The 17,670-nt window shown below is 44.2% G+C and overlaps 1 protein-coding gene across 1 annotated transcript in view; it reads right to left on the bottom strand.

Moving 5' to 3' along the window:
* Positions 1–17,670, bottom strand: part of Col23a1 (collagen type XXIII alpha 1 chain) — a 350,791-nt gene that overhangs the window by 47,586 nt on the left and 285,535 nt on the right. Inside the window, exon 3 of the mRNA XM_026413108.1 lies at positions 16,376–16,420. Within this exon, the coding sequence (XP_026268893.1) occupies positions 16,376–16,420 (45 nt within the window). The remainder of the gene's footprint in view (positions 1–16,375; positions 16,421–17,670) is intronic.

The raw sequence follows: 17,670 nt of genomic DNA, 5'->3' as shown, positions 1-17,670 counted from the left end.
ACTGGGGAGCAGAGCAGGGCGTTGGCAGCTCGGACATCCCATCGACCCTTCCTTTTCAGCCAGACCTTGCTTCTTATTTTATAAAGAAAACAGAAGCTTTGGGAGAGTCACCATCACCTTCCCAAGGCCAGACGTACACGGCACCTGTGCCTATGCTCACCTGCCTCTCCACATGCATGAGTTCATTCCAAGGGACTGACTCACCTCCAGTGAAGGCCAGCTTCCTGCAATGCCTTCCCCTGGTCCCTCCCTTCCCCTCTCCGCTCCCTGTCTGTTGCAGTCAGCTCACTCTCTCAGGCCAGATCCTTCCCAACAACTTTGAAATGCGCTCTAATCCCATTCATAAAAAAAAAGCACTTTTTGGTCCCAATCCCCTTCTATGACTACCCCATCTTTGCCTGCTCCCTCGAAGCCAGATGCATCCAAGAAGTGTCCACGCTCACTGCTCTTGAACTCCTCATCCTCCACTTAATTGTGACTCTCTGATTTGGATTCAACCATCCCTTCTCACCAAGACTCTCGCCAAGGTCTCCAACGACCTGCCTCCACACCAATGAACCAAGCCATTTTCTCCTGCTCATTTTACTCGGCCTCTAGGCTGAATCCCTGCTGCTGACTGATGGCTCCTCCTTCTCCTCCTTCAACTTCTTTTGGTGCTAGGTATGGAACCCATGCTCTGCTCTACCACTGAGTTACATCCCCAGACTGACTGAGAGGTTATTGAAGCATTTGCTTCCTGTGGCTTCTAAAATGTCATATTCCACCCACTTCCTTGGCCTCAGTCTTAAGTGTGAAGTTTCCTCAAGGCTGAAGTCTGGGCTCTATCTCCTCAATTCACTTCTCTGCTGGTTCTTCTCTTCTGTCCTCTTTAAGAATCTTATCCATGCTGTGGCTACCCTCTGCAGAAGAGTCCCGAATGTGTATTTCCAGCCCTGATTGTGCCTCTGAATCCCAGTCTCCCTTTCCGAGATGCCCACTTAACATTTCTTCTTGAATGATTCCATTTCCTCCAACACGTGCACAAACACACTTATGATCTTCTTCCCTAAGCCTGGCTCCTCTTCCATGGTCCCTGATCTCAGTGAAGGATGTCACCCCCATCCAGTTGTGTGAACTGGAAAAGGAGGACCCACCCTGGATATGCTCCCCATCCCCAATCTATTCATGCATCCATTGTTTCTTCTGCTTGTTTTTAAGTTTTATTTATTTGTTTTTGAGACCTGGTCTCACTAGGTTGCCCAGGCTGGTCTCAAACTCCCAGGCCCAAATTATCCTCCTACTTTAGCCTCCCAAGTAGGTGAGACTATCAGCCCATTGTTTCCTACTCTGGAATCCATCTACTGATCTCTCTCCAACTCCACAACCCTAATCCCTCTTACTACCATCTCTTGACCGCTACAGTGATTCCCAGCTGACATCCTTAGTCACTCATTCCACAGATACCAAGTGCCTGCCCTCTGCCAACCACTGTTCTAGGTACCTGGGATACATCAGTGAAAATAGCAAAAATCCCCATCTTAATGGAGTTTCCCTTCTAATGAGAGTGACAGATGAGATACATAAACATAACGAATCACTTGGAAGTTGATACGAATTATAGAAGAAGAGAGGCTCTAGTGTTTAAGGAAGGGGGGACCATTTGTGCTGAGGAGGGGCAGATTGGAATACTCCACAGGATGTTCAGGGAGAATGTCACCCTGAGATGACCTCTGAGCAAAGCCTTGAAGGAAGTGTAGGTCTTGGGAGGGCCGATTGCTGGGGAAAATATGTACCAGGCAAAGGGAAGACCCGAGGGCAGGAGGGTGCCTGGCGTGTTTAAGGAGCAGAAAGGAGGCCAAGGGGCCTGGAGAAGAATGGGAAGGAGCTGTAGAGAGGCACTGGGGTTGATGGCTGGTGGGGGAGGGCCTGCTGGCCACTCTTGGGACTTTATCTTATCTCTGTGATGGGAGCCCTTGTCAGGTCCTGACCAGAGACAGGATACAACCTGGCTAGCATTTTAAATGATCACACTGAGGGGCAGCAAGAGTAGAAGCCAGAGGCTATTTGCAGCAATGCAGGGGAGAGAGAACAGTGGCCCATAGCCAGAGGTAGCAGTGAATGGGGTGGAAGTGGTTGGGTTTTGGATCAGTGCTGAAGGAAGTGGTTAGGTTCTGGGTCGGTGGTGAAGACGCATGGAGAGGATTTCCTGACAGACCGAATGGAGAGCGTGAGGGGATGAGTCAAGGAAGATGCCATGATTTTGGCCAAAGGATGGAGTTGCCATCCCTGGAGGTGGGGAGACTGTGCTGGGAGGGTTTTGCTGAAGGGATCAGGAGCTCAGCTTGGTGTACATGGTGTTCAGGGACACCCCAACTGTTAGGAGTTGGGGAGAAGAGAAGGAAGTCCCGAAAATCATGTTGTGAAAAGTGTCTTGAGGAGGAGGAGGAGGGAGCGATGGCCTGTATAGTGCCCAGTGATGGGGTGGGAGCCTGTCTGGAGACAGATTAGGGGAGAAGAGGGAGGAATGCGAACCGCGAGTGCTTTTGAGGAGTTGCGCTGCAGGGGGAAGCAAAAGATCGGAGTGGATGCTTTGGGGTTCATGGGGTCCAGAGAAGAGTTTTTTTTTTTTTTTTTTTTAAAGATGAGAGGTACTATGGCAGTTTTAAATTGAACAGGAGTCATCCTGCAGAGGGAGAGATTCAGCGAGTAGGAGAAAGGGAGATTCCTGGAGCAATGCTGTCGAGGAGGTGGAAGGGGCTGGTGCAGAGCGGGGTGCGGGTACATGAGGGAGCATGGAGTCTCCAACCTCGGCAATGGGCAGGGAGGCAGAACATGGCGCTGCTCAGTGTGTGGCTGAGGACGTGGGAATTTAACTGAAGTTCTCTTCTGGTTGTGCCCACTTCTCTAGTGAAGTAGGAAGTGAGGCTGTCAGTCCCAGGTGGCCAGGATGAAGGAGGCCGTGGGTTCAAAACTGGTGTCCTGTGAACTTCATGGGTGCTGGAGCCGGGCAAGTGGAGGGCTGGGTTTGCTCAGAGGTGGAGCTTTGCTGAGCGAGAGTAAGAGGTGAAAGGGTAGCAGGGGCACAGGTTGAAGGAACTGAGTGCTGTAAGCTGGAGGGGACAGGGGACAAGGAACAAGGTGGTTGATGCATGGATTTGAAGATTGGTGAGGTGGAAGGACTGTGAGGTCAGGGAACTAAGGGAGTGGGCTGGACTCTGAACTGAGGTTTTGTTAATGATGATGAGGAACTGGGCCAGGTCATGGCAGTGGAAGGCTGTGATGGTCATGTGGAGGTCCAGGTCACTGGAGGAGAGGAGGCCATACAACCCAGAGGTCAGCATGTGTGAGGAGCTTCTTCCCAGATTCACTGGACTGGGAAGGGTAGAAAGGAGGGGAAGATAGAGACAGTTGATTGATCAGTACATAAATACAGTTGGATAGCAGAATTACAATTTTCTTTTCTTTTTTTTAAGTATTTTTAGTTGTAGATGGACACTATCTTTTTTTTAGAAAGAGATAATTTTTTTAATATTTATTTTTCAGTTTTTGGTGGACATAACATCTTTATTTTATTTTATGTGGTGCTGAGGATCAAACCCAGCGCCCCCGCATGCCAGGCAAGTGCGTTACCACTTGAGCCCCATCCCCAGCCCCTGGACACAATATCTTTATTTATTTATCTTTATGTGGTGCTGAGGATCTAACCCAGGGCCTCACACATGTTAGGCAAGTGCTCTACCACTGAGCCACAACCCCAGCCCCCGGGATCACTATTTTCTATAGCACAATAGGTAACAGTAGTTAATAATAATCTATTATATATCAAAATGGCTAAAAGAGAGGATTTTGAATATGCCCAATACAAAGAAGTGATGCATATTTGAGATGATGGTGATACATTGATTTGATCACTGCAAATTATATACATGTATCAAAACATCACACCGTACTCCAGAAATATGTACAATTATTATATGCCAATTAAAAAAAATCAAACACAGAAACCCCTATAGGAGGAAAAAAGAAGTTACAGGAATTCACTCAGAAGTAGTATTGGAGAGAGGGCTGATGACCCAGCAGGTGACATCTACTAGCAATGAGGTAGATTCACCTGGGGTCATATAAATCTCCAATGCCATTGTAGCTTCTTTTCTGGGACCAGAGTGATGTTTTTCAAATGCAAGTCTGGTAGTGACACTCCCTTTCCCAACTCTCTCTCTTTTAGTACAAAAGTCTAAATCCCATCATGACCTCCATGCAGGGATCTGCCCTGGATCACCAGGCTGCAACACTCCACTGTAGTCCCTTGAAATGGGAGAGATGTGTTATTAATAGGGAATGCAGGAGAACTGGTAGTTATCCAGGAGTAAGTGAAGTTGAACCAATGCCTCAGCATAAACCAGGATAATTCCAAAATTTACAGAGATAATTTACATGTTTAAAAAAAATCATGAAACTCCTAGAGGAAAATGTGGGGAATTTTTTTCTAACCCTGGAGAAGGGCAGGCTTTCTTTCTTTTTTTTTTTTTTTGAGAGAGAGAGAGAGAGAGAGAGAGAGAGAGAGAGAGAGAGAGAGAATTTTTAATATTTATTTTTTTAGTTTTCGGCGGACACAACATCTTTGTTTGTATGTGGTGCTGAGGACCGAACCTGGGCCGCACGTATGCCAGAGGAGCGTGCTACCGCTTGAGCCACATCCCCAGCCCAAGGCTTTCCTGACTGTAGCTCATAACCCAGAAACCATAAAAGAAATGTCTGATCCAATCACATAAAGCCCCGCCCCCTCAAAAAAAAAAAAGAAAGAAAAGAAATCCTGCAGGCAGAAAGCCCTGTAAGCAAAGTCAAAGGCCAAACGGGGAATCGTATATTTAACTCACGTCACAAAGTCTAGATACCAGGATATAAAAACACTGCCAGAAATCAACAGTCAAAATATTACCAACCTAATGGAAAAATGGCCCAAAGATATGACTCTGGAGTTCATAGGTCAGAAAATAAAAAGAGCCCTTAAAAATATGAATTAGCATCTGTACATAAGAGAAAACGTAGCTTTTGGTTTTTTGGAATTGGCTTATTTCACTTAGCATGATATTCTCTAGCTTCATCCACTTACTGGCAAATGCTATAATTTCATTCTTCTTTAAGGCTGAGTAGTCCAGTGTGTGTGTGTGTGTGTGTGTGTATCACATTTTTTTAATCCATTTATCTGTTGAAGGGCACCTAGGTTGGTTCCATAGCTTAGCTATTGTGAACTGAGCTGCTATAAACATTGATGTGGCTGCATCACTGTAATATGCTGATTTTAAGTCCTTTGGATATAGACGGAGGAGTCACATGGTGGTCCCATTCCAAGTTTTCTCAGGACTCTCTATACTGCTTTCTATAATAGTTGCAACCAGTGTGATCCTACATCATGTAGAACCAGAAGAATGAGAAATCATACTCCATTATATATGATGTATTAAAGTGCATTATAATGTCATGTATAACTAATTAAAACAAAAATTTAAAAATATGAATTGTGCATGAGGATTAGTTTTTGTATTTTTGTATTTACAAAAGCAAATGATCTTTCATAATAACAGAAATGAAGGTTAAAATTGGTTTTGGAGGTTTTGTTCATGGTCAGCTGACTCCATTGCTCTGGGCCCAAGGTGAGGCAGGATACCATGGTGGAAGGGTGAGGCTGCTGCATTCATGGTGGCCAGGAGGCAGAGAGAGAGGGGGGAAGGAGCTGAAGGGAAGATGAACTTTTCTAGGGCACATACCCAGTGACCCAACTTCTCCAGCCATGCCCCATCTGCCTACAGTTACCATCCAGAGTTGGTTTATCCAAATTGGGATGGACTGATTAGCTTACAGTTTTCATAGTAAAATCATTTAACCTCTGAAAATTCCTACATTAACACAGGAGCTTTTGGGGGACACCTCCTATCCAAATCATAACACTGATGAACTACCATGTGAGAGAAGATACATTGGGATATTATCAATACAGAGTGATTTGGCAATACATATTAAGATTCAAAATGATAACTGCCACAGCAATTATCCCCCTAGAAATTTATTCTGTAGAAATATTAACATATATGTAAAAAGACAGGTATAACCAGGCATGATGGTGCATGCCTGCAATCCCAGCAATTTGGGAGGCTGAGGCAGGAGGATCCTAGTTCAAAAAAAGAAAGAAAGAAAGGGAAAAAACGGGCTGTGGCTTGATGGTTAATTGCTGCTAGCTTCAGTTACTGGTACCAACAAAAAAACAAAACAAAACAAAAACCCAAAAAACAAAACCAGGTATTATCAGAATATTCATTGTAGAACCACTTAACCACTTGAAATATCAAAAACATTAGAAACAGAAAAATGGTACTGATGAAATGAAAGATGGTATATCTATAAATGGAACATTATAGAGCCACAAAAAAGATACATTTTATATGTTTGGATGGGTTTCTAAGGTATATATATTGTTACATTTAGAAAGAAAGGTATTGGATGGCATATATAATATGCAGCCATTTGTGCTAAAAATCTGCAGATTCAGGCTGGGAATGCGGTCAGGGGTAGAGTGCTTGCCTGGAAAGCATGAGGCCCTGGGTTTGATCCTCAAAATGGCAAAAAAAAAAAAAAAAAAGAAAAGAAAAAAAAAGAAAAAAAAGAAAAAAGAATCTATAGACTTTTGTTTGTATAGATATGGAACATCTTTAGGCATGAACACAAGAAAGTCGTTATGGGGTCGTTTCAGTCAGGAGCTTTTGGTGGGGACTCTTCCATCTCATGGATTCATGTATATCGAAAAGTTAATACACTTGAACTTGAACATGGTGAGGAAAAAACTCCACGTTTTTGTTAGGTCCTCAGCTTTCCTAATACTTACCTCCACCCTCCCTCCAAGGAAGCTCCCTCTGAGAGCTAAGGGTCCTGAGAGCAGAGCCCAAGGTCCTGGTATGAGGTGCATCCCAGGGGAGATGAAGGAGGGGTGGAGAGTAACCTCAGGCTCTGGGAACGTAAGTGCCTGCTCTCCTCAGATCATGTCACGTAACACTTGCAGCAACCTCACCAGGTGCATTTTTAGATGAGGAAGTTGAGGTTCAGAAAAGTTACCATGCCCAGTGGCACATCTTCCTGACCTGGGTATAACCCAGGCAGGCTAACCTTGAGCCTAACAAGGAAGAAGGGAGAGAAACCGGGCAGAAAGAGCTCTATACTCTACTGAACTTCCTCGGAAGTCCTGGGGAAGGTATGTGTTGTGTCTGAGATCACCCAGCTAGTGAGGGGGCAGTCTAGGCTGGAAGCAGTCCTGTGGGACCCTGAACCATGCCATCCTCCACAGTGTCTGGAGGGACTAGCACGGGAACAGCAGCATTCAGAGTCGGATCTCACTGCCCACCTGCAAGATTCCAAAACACTGGCACAGCACCTTTCTTGCCCCCCCCTCCTCCGACATCAGTTCAGGAGGCCACCACTGCTTCATGGCAGTGTCATTGTCACAGCTTTCTAATTAGACTCCTAGGCACCCAACCCCTCCAGCCAGGGGAAGCTTAAAAAAAAAATCCAAACTCCTGGAAAAGCTCTTCTGTATGGCCTGGTCCTTTTTTTTCTTTAAGATTTATGATATTTATTTATTTATTTATTTTATTTTTAAAAATTTTTATTGTTGGTAGTTCAAAACATTACACAGTTCTTAATATATCATATTTCACAGTTTGATTCAAGTGGGTTATGAGCTTCCAATTTTACCCCGTATACAGATTGCTGTATCACATCAGTTACCCTTCCATTGATTTACATATTGCCATTCTAGTGTCTGATGTATTCTGCTGTCTGTCCTATTCTCTACTATCCCCCCTCCCCTCCCCTCCCCTCCCCTCCCCTCTTCTCTCTCTACCCCCTCTACTGTAAATCATTTCTTCCACTTGTATTATTCTTCTCTTACCCTCCTTTCCTCTTATATGTAATTTTGTATAACCCTGAGGACCAACTTCCATTTTCATGCAATTTCCCTTCTCTCTCCCTTTCCCTCCCACCTCTCATCCCTGTTAATCTTCTTCTCTAGCTCTTCGTCCCTACCCTGTCCTTAGTTACTCCCCTTATATCAATGAAGTCATTTGGCATTTGTTTTTTAAGGATTGGCCTGGTCCTTTGTTAACCCCTGATGTCCTGGGATGCTGCTCCCTGCTCCACTCATCTCTCTCCATTTCCCAAGGTTCTCTGGGGTCTTAGGATGTTCACATCTGCCATGTCCCTGGGCCCAGGGGGTCTGACTTCATTATCACTGCTTTGGACAGCTTTCCACAACTGTGGCATCTAAGGACATCTTTGTTGGTTTCTATCACACCTCCCTGGTGATTTCCTTCCTAGCACTTGCCACCATCTGTCATGACTGTCTGTCAGCCCCACCATCAAGGGAGGTTCCTCATAGCCGCGACCACATCCGCCCTCTTCATGCAGTCTCCCGCCACCTAGCTCAGGGCCTACCAGGCCCAAGCACTTAATAAATAGGTGTTGAACAGATGAGGGCAAAAGGGACAGGAGCTGCCTGGTGGCTCTGCACTTGACTCGGTTCTAGGGCGTTTGTGCTGTGTCTGCCACAGCCTCTGGAGTTGGCATCTACAACTAGCAGCCAGCTGGGCACCCAAGAGTGAGGGACAGGGCCAGAGGTGTGGCTCAGGTTATGCAGGGGATCCCTGCTTGGAAAGTGAGTCTGTCTGAGTTAATCCCCATGGCCTGGTCCCACGAGTGGGTTTTCTATCCCAGCCCTTCAGTATAAAACTTTCAAACCTATGTTCCCAGCACTGAAATGTGGGAGCAATTAAGTAAGAGCCAGATGACTTGGGAAATAAATAAAAAGGACCCAGCAAGTAGAGGACTCAATGATTCTGGGCCCTCTTGAGTGGGATGTATGTAGCTCAACAGGGCTTCCCAAATTGGGAGCTGTACGCACTCAAGGTTAGGCGGCGTTGCTCGGGTGGGAAGTTGCCGGCTCAGTGTTGGTAAGTAAGCAGAGGCAGGTGGTAAGTCTGGGAGTTGACAATGCTCACCTTGATTTTCTGGCTCCTCTGGGGATAGTCGGTTTCCCAGTGTTTCCCAAAGGGCACTTTTAGCTTTCCTGGAAAAGCAATCTGGGAAGATTAACCCACAGCCTGGCAGGTTCTGGCCCAGCACTGGAAGTGGGGGCTGGTGGCTGGGGGTCATTGTCCCTGCATCAGCTCCCTACCTGCTCCTCTCTTATCCTGGACTCCTAACTCCTCGGGACTGTTACCCTCCCTGGTCTGGACAAGACCTCTGCCTCTCCCATTCCGCCAGCTTAGGTAAGATGTCACGCCCTGGGGTCTCACCTTTCAAAAATCCAAACCAACTCCCACCATAAGGTCAAGAACCTTCCGTCGTGTTTCTAGGGAGCTTTTTTTCCCCCCCAAAGGAGTAGGAAAAAATTTAAAAGCTCTGGTCCTTTGGGAAAAGGTAGATGCAGTAAGGCAGGCAATCATGAGTTAGTGAGCAGGGAGAAAGTGATTAAGAATTGGTTCTGTGAAATGCGGGAGTAACCATCCCTGCCTTTCTGGATGAGGCTTGAACCACAGACTGTGTGTAAATAAAGTGCCCCGTACAGCACTTGTGTGGAAGAGGCACCAAAACCAAGAGCAGGATGGAATGGTAGCATATTCTTTCTTTCTAGTGTGCGCACACATGACCCCTTAGACCTCATGGAGAAGAGAAACACAGCTGGTAGATTTCCATTGTTTGATTTCATGTTGAAGAACTAACCCTGATTGTACAATCGACTTGGAGTCACTCCTTTTTCAACGGCACCCCAGATGGGCCTCTAGAAGTTTGGTTGTGGTGGGACGATCAGGTACAGAGCAGCATCTCTGGAATCCAGTGCCAAGCAGGCCAGCCTGGAGGTCAGTTCAGGAAATTACTCAGAAGCTGCAGTGGTGCTGATTACAAGTTTGGGTGGAATGTAAAGCCACTGAAAAAATAAAAAACAAAAACAGCCAGGCGTGGTGGCACACACCTGTAGTCACAGCTACTCAGGAAGTTGAGGCAGGATCACAAGTTCAAGGCTGGCCTGGGCAATTTAGGGAGACCCTGTCTCAAAATAAAAGATCAAAAGAGCTGGGGATGTAGCTCACTGGTTGAATATTTGCTTATCACACGTGAAGCCTTGGGTTCAATCCCCAATACACAAAAAACAAAACAGATTTATTGAGATATAATTAATGTACAGTTGATCCCTTGATATCTGACAAGGATTGCTTCTAGGACCTCCAAGAATACCTAAATCCATTCATGCTCCAGTCCGTTAAAAATGGTGTGGTATTTGCATATAACCTACATAGGCTTTCGTATGTACTTTAAATCACCTCCAGATGACTTATAATACCTAATACAATGCAAATTCTAGGTCAACAGTTGTTATACTATATTGTTTAGGGAATAATGACAAGAAAAAAAGTCTGTACACGTTGAGGAGCATTGGATCCCTAACTATGGAATGGCATACCTGTGATAGGTTGAATCTGGGAATCCAGACCCTGTGGATACACAGAGGGCCAACTGCACCTTAAAGTTCATTCTTTCAAAAGTGTATACATCAATAATTTTCAGTATCTTCACAAAAATGTGCAACTGTTACTACAAGACAATTTTATTTTTCCTTCATTATTATTATTTTTTTTGGGGGGTGGGGACATTCAACCACTGAGCCACATCCCCAGCCCTAGTTTGTGTTTTATTTAGAGACAGGGTCTCACTGAGTTAGTTGCTCAGGGTCTCGCATTTCTGAGGTTGGCTTTGAATTTTTGATTCTCCTGCCTCAGCCTCCTTAGCTGCTGGGATTACAAGCATGGGCCACCCGGCCTGGCTTTCCTTCAGCCTTGAACTGGATAAAAGATTCTTGCTGTGCGTTTTTTTCAGCCTTTGAATATGTCATGTTATCCCCCTGCTTTCTGGACTCCAGTGTTGTGGATGGGAAGTCAGTGTTAGTCTTATTGATGTTCCCTTAGTTTCTCTAAAGTTTTGCTACTTTTGTTGATTTTTCAAAGAATCATCTTTTGGTTTGGTTGATTTTCACTATTATTTTTCCATTTTTTTGCTTTCATCTCTTTCTGCTCTAATTTGTTTTTCTTTCTTCTTTGGCTTAATTTTGCTCTTATCCTTCTAGTGTCTTAAGATGGTAGGTTTTGTGGTTGACTTGACAGTTTTTTTTTTTTCAAACACAGGTATTTGTAGCTATAAATATCCCCCATCTGAACACATCTTTAGCAATATTTCATTAAATTTTGGCATGTGGTGTTTTAATTTTTATTTATCTCAAAGGATATTTTGATTTCCCTTGTGATTTGTTGTTTGAGTCACTGTCTTCTAGGAGTGGGATGTTTATTTTATTTTATTTTATTTTATTTACAGTCTAACACATTGCCTGTCCTGGAGAATATTCCATATTCACTTGAAAATAGTGTGTGTTCTGATGTTCGTTGGGATAGTCTGTAGATGTCAGTTAGGTATGCTTGGCTTATATGTTTATTCTGATTCTTCACTTCTTTTGTCTATTGATTCTATTCATTGTTAAACATGGGGGTACTGGGGCTGGGGTTGTGGCTCAGTGGTAGAGCTCTTGCCTAGCATGTGTGAGGCACTGGGTTTGATTCACAGCACCACATATAAGTAAATAAAAAAGAATAAAGTTTCATCAACAACTAAAATAAATATTAAAAAAAGAAAAAAATGGGGTACTGAAGTCCATCACTATTATTGTTGAGTCCTGTCAGTTTTTGTTTCATATATATTGGGGCTCTTTCTTGGACTGTAATAAGCTGGAGTCCTAAGTTGAATGGGTTTTTTTTCTTTCTTTTCTCCTCCATACTTAAATTGCTAAGTAAAGAAAAATTTACCATATATATATATATATATATATATATATATATATAAAATATATATATATATATTTTACCACTGAGCTATATATATCTCAAGTCCTTTTTATTTTTCATTTTGAGATAGGGTCTTCCTAAGTTGCTGAGACTAGCCTTGAATTTGTAATTTTCCTGCTTCAGTCTCCAGAGTTGCTGGGATTACAGACATGCATCTCTACCACATTTGGCAAAGTACTTTATTTTTATGATTTTCTTAAGGACCTTCATTTTTTTCTAGATTTTTTTTTCTAAAAGCAAGTAGACAAACCAGATGCTAGTGAGCTATTAGTAACCATGATTGTTTAACTATAAATTATGTGTATTAATTTGGTTTATTTACTCAAATATATTAATAAATGGCTGGATACATTATCCTATATTTACTACAATCTTCATGATAATTCAGAACAATCTGAACAGTAAAATAATGTAGATATTTCCTTAAATGAAACCCAGTTTTGAAGAATTCATAAAGCAGCTTTTGTTACATCCTTGGATTTTTTGTATTTACTAAATTTTTTTATTTTTAAACTGGTCAGAAAATTATACACATTTATGAGGTGTGATGTAATGTTTTAATACATGTATACATTTTGTAATGTTTAAATCAGATTAAACATATCTATCTCTTCAAACATTCATAATTTCTTTATGGTGAAGGTTTTGGAAATCTTTTCTTTTTTTGTACCATGGTACCCAGGGGCACTTAACGAGTAAGCCACATCCCCAACCACTTTTGTTTTTTATTTTGAGACAGGGTCTCACTAAATTGCTGAGGCTGGCTTTGAACTTGTGATCCTCCTGCCTTAGCCTCCAAGGCTGCTGGGATTATAGGTATGTACCACCACACCTGGCTCTTCTAGCTTTTTGAAATATATACTGCATTATTGTTGTCTACAGTCACACTCCTGAGTAATAGCACACCAGAACTTCTTGAGTCTTATCTAACTGTAACTTAGTACCCATTGGTCAACACTTCCTCAATGCCAATCCACCCACTGCCCACAGACTCGGGTAACCACCACCTTACTCTACACTTCTGTGAGATCAATTTTTAGATTCCATACATGAGTGAGATCAAGTAGTACTTGTCTTTTGGTGTCTGCCTTATTTCACTTAACATAATGACCTCCAGTTCCATATTATTGCAAGTTACAATATTTCATTCTTTTTATGGCTGAATAGTATTCCATGGTGTATACTCTTTATTCATTTGTCAGTTGATGGATACTTAGATTGTTTACATTTCTGGGTTATTGTGAATAGAGTTGCACAAAACATGGAAGTGTGGATGCCTTCAACATACTGAATTCATTTCCTTTGATAAATACCCAGGAATGGGACTGATGGATTAGATGGTAATCCTATTTAAACATTCATTTATTTATTTATTGTGCTGAGGATCGAACCCAGGGCCTCGTGCATGCTAGGCAAACACTATACCACTGAGCCACACCCCCAGTCCCCATTTGAGCATTTTTTCAGGAATCTTCATAGGTTTTCCCTAATGGATGCACAAATTTACATTCCTACCAATCGTGTGCAAGGATTCCCTTTTCTCCACATCCTTGCCAGCACTTGTTGTTTTTAGTCATTTTTTGACCTTTTGCTTCTTTTAAGAAAATTTGTTCGAATTAGTTATACATGACAGTAGAATGCACTTTGGTGCATCATACATAGATGGAGTATAATTTCTTTATTTTAAAAAAATTTTTTTATTTTATTTACTTATTTATTTATTTTTTTTTTTTAACAATTTCTCATTCTTTATAATAGCCACTCTTACGAGGGTGAGGCAATTACCAAGGTGGTTTTGATTTGTACTTTCCTGATGATTAATGTTATTAAATATTTTTTCGTAAAACCCTTGGCCATCTGTATGTCTTCCTTAAGAAATGTCTATTCAGATCCATTTCCCCTTTTTGAATGGGTTTTCCAGTAAGCTGAACCATACTCTACTTTGTCCTTAAAAAAGTGACTACGTGGGGCTGGGGTTGTGACTCAGCAGTAGAGCGCTAGCCTAGTATGTATATGCAAGGTGCTGGGTTCCATCCTTAGCACCACATAAAAATAAATAAATAATAAAAGAAAGGTATTGTGTCCAACTATAACTAAAAAAATATTAAAAAAAAAAAAGAAAAAGAAGTAAGCATTCCTCACACCCTTCCAAAAAGAATGTCAGGGAGCTTACAATAAAAGGCAGTAAAATCTTTTATGATGGTAGAAAATAGGAACTGAGTGATGAGCGTGTATTTAGTGTGGGGGGGGTGCAGTGGGTGTGCTAACACACACATACACGCAAATTCAGACTAATGGAGGTTCTAGCCTAAAACATAAAACAGCTTCAGTTTCTGGAAATCAAGGCAAAAAGAGAAACACAAGGGGTGTTTTCTATTAATGAGCAAACCCAGCTCTGGGAAGAAGAGTCTGAGGCTCTGAGAGAAGCTGCCCTGGATTCTCTTGAGCCCAATCAGCCTGGGGTCCTGTCGGTGGTGGCTCCCTCTGGCCTTGCCAATACGCCCTCCTTGTGAAGCTGCTTAAGGGCAGGACAGTCAGTCATTCAGTGATTCACTGTCCCCTGCATTTACCTGTTGGATGCTGGAGACTTGGGGTGGTAGCCCTTAGCCAGAGGGGTTAAAGTAGTCTTTCTGTAGAAGCTACTTGAACTTGACTTGAAGGACAAAGAGAAATGACCTTGGAGTAAGAAGTAGGCAAAGGAGGAGATATTCTGGGCAGGGGAGGACATAAGAGAGAGGACTCAGAGGTAACAGGACCCTGGACACCCACAGTGAGGCTGAATGTGAGGGACATGGGCTAGGGAGTGGGGGTGAGAGCCGCTGCAGGCTGCGGCCATGAGAGAGAGAAGGTGGCCCAGCTCTGAGATGTACTGAGAAGACGGAAGGGGACTTGGTGTGGGGAAGGGAAGGGTCACAGGGGATACTGGAGTCCGCACAGGGGAGCAGGTGGCTGGTGTCTCCTCCCTGAGGTGGTGAAGCCGGAGCGGAGAAGAGGGGAGGAGATGCTGAGTTTGGTGAAGCAGTGTCTAATCTCTGGGACCCCGAGGAAAGGACTGGGCTTGAGGCAGAGAGAGAGGTATCCTCAGTGTCACTGGGGTAGCTGAAGCCACAGGAGTGGAAGACTGTGGGGACAGAGGAGAGGAGAGGGCCAAGGGTGGATTCATTTAAGAGGCAAGTGGGGGGTCTCATAAAGAAGGCAAAGAACTGGAGGTCAGATGTGGGCCCTGAACTGAGCCAGAAACACCCAGGGCGGAAGGGAAGTGACACAGAGTGAGGGTTAAGAAAGATAAAGATGTTGTTTAAAGAGAAAACAATCTTATACTAGGATTGTGACCACAGAACCACTAATTCAAATAATATGAACCTTTAAAGCATTTTCTTTTAAGCAGCCCCAGATATTTAGGGAAACGAAATTCTAAGATATCTATAATCAATCTATCACACTTAAAAATAGAATAGTCCTTAAGCAGGGAATGTTTCATCTGACTTGCAAATTTTGCACCTCCTCTGCCAAAGTCCTGATGGTTTCTCTTATCCATGTTCACACTCTCACCCTCATTCTGTTGATGCTGAGATCATTCAGAGACACCTGTAGCTTGTATCTTCTATTCCAGACAGAAATACAAAGGAATGTGGAAAGGGACTAGGGCATACGAGTGTTCCAAAGACTCTTTTCTTTTTTGCTAAATAAGTAGATAGCATTTACTGAGTACAGAAAAGGAAGAGAGGAAGAAGTTAAGTAAGGAACTAAGAAGGTTAAAGACTACAGAGTGTCTGCTGGTAGGACCTGAAGGAAACCATTGGTAAATTTGGCCTTTGGGTGAGATGAAGGCGAGGCAGAGGGGATGGGGTTAATGCCTCTTTAGTTGCTGGCAGCCAGGTGCGGGGAGAGGGGATACTGGGGACTGTGCAGTGTGAGTTTATATTTTGGGTGAAATGGAAATGATGGGGAGGAAGGTGGTGTAGATAAGTGAGTCCATCGGCAGTTTGCTTGGAAGGAGGAGGAGCCTCCTCCCGAGGGCTTCCTCTGCCAAGGGAAGGAGAGGCCAAGTTTGGGGAGGGAGTGAGACACGCAGGAGAGAACTGTCCTGGCAGGTTGACAGAGCATGGCAGAGGCTGGGCTGGCAGAGTCGTAACTGCCCTTCACATGGCAGAGGCCATACTTCAGAGTGGCTGACAAGGGACTGAAGTTTCTAAGGCTGATACACAGATTCAGGGGGTGGCTGAGGGCAGAGATGGGACAGTCCTGGAATTATGGATGTCAAGAAGCCAAGAAAAGGCAGTATTGGGCAGTGTGGCCTCTGGGGACAGCAGCTAGCATTAGAAAGGGGAGGAAGAAGTGACTCAGGATGGAAGGGCATGACTAAAGGTGGGAGTCGGTGGTTGGCACCTCCAGCCAGGTTCTGGCCAGTTGTGTTCTTCCCGGCCCCGGATTAGAAATGAAGAAAACCCAGGACTCACCAGGGTCGCCTCTTCTTCCGGGCTTGCCACGCCGTCCAGGGGCACCTAGGGAGGAAAACAAAGATGGATCCATTGAGAAGGGAAGCCAGGGGGCTTGGGAACAGCCTGCCAGCTGCTGGCTCCCCACTGCTGGGGCCCACCTGCCCACACCTGTGACAGTATCCTGGGAGCAGCCTGCCACATGGCCAAGGCTGAGGCCGAGGCCAGCCTGCTGGTGGCCGAGAAGAAACTGCTTACTTCTGCTGTCCCCTGCCCTGGCTCCTCCAGACACCGGCTCCCTGCTGGGCTGCATTCCTCACTCCTTACTGTAATTCCATCCTCTGTTCACTTATTCATTCACAAGTCCTTCCCCAACCAAAAAGATACACTCCCGGGACACTCCTGAGGCAGGAGAGAGTTTACAGCTGAGAAACTTCAGACTTAGGAGACAAAGAAGGCCGAGGCAGAGAGTTTTCTTAGGAAAGCCCTGACAAATGCTTTCTGGTATCAAAGAAGGAAAAACAAAAAGCCAACCCAATCAAGACCAATAAAGACACTAAGGGATATTTCCAGTGCTTAAATTTGGTGACAAGAGGCACCATCCATCCACGGTCTTTCTACTACCATCCACTGGAACTTTCAGTTCCTTCCTTTCCACTAGCCCAGGGAGATGCTTATACATTTGTTATACTTCATTGCAGACCATGTGCACACCAGCACATGATCCAGTCCTTCATCCAGACTCTCCCCACCCGCAGTACTGGGGATGGCACCTACCGCCTCACACACGCTAGGCAAGTGCTCTGCAGGGAGCTCGGCCCCTTCCATCAGTTTTAAGCCTTTTTGAATTTATAATTTCAGACCCTTCTGCCTCTACCTCTAGTCCTCTACCTGTATTGGTCCCTGAGACCCAAGTGGCCTTGATGCCACTGAATGCTGGCCAGCTCCCTGCCCTGGGTTGGAAGTCCTTGCCTTTGGTTGTAGGGTAGAGGCCTTGAGGCTTCTGTCAGTGTCCCTCATCCTGTCACCTCTGATGCAGCTCACCGCACACTTTCCTGGTGTCCCTTTGTCACATGTTCTGCCTCCCTTCCCACCCCTCTAAGTCTAATTATTCCTGATTCTCCCATTTTCTTAGAGGAAAAGATATGCAGAAGTGAAACTGCATGTAATTACTACATCGCAACTTGCAAATGACATTTATACCTCTGTCTTGCCTGATCACTATATGCTAGGCTCTGAGCTGGGTACAAAGGCCACAGAGAGGCAGGTATTGCCCTTTCTGGCAAAAGTCAGCCTCAAAATCTGTCAAGAATTCA

This window comes from Urocitellus parryii, chromosome 1 (genome assembly GCF_045843805.1).
Source record: "Urocitellus parryii isolate mUroPar1 chromosome 1, mUroPar1.hap1, whole genome shotgun sequence".
In the NCBI taxonomy this organism is placed as follows: Eukaryota; Metazoa; Chordata; class Mammalia; order Rodentia; family Sciuridae; genus Urocitellus; species Urocitellus parryii.
This window is presented reverse-complemented; position numbering and strand designations above follow the sequence as displayed.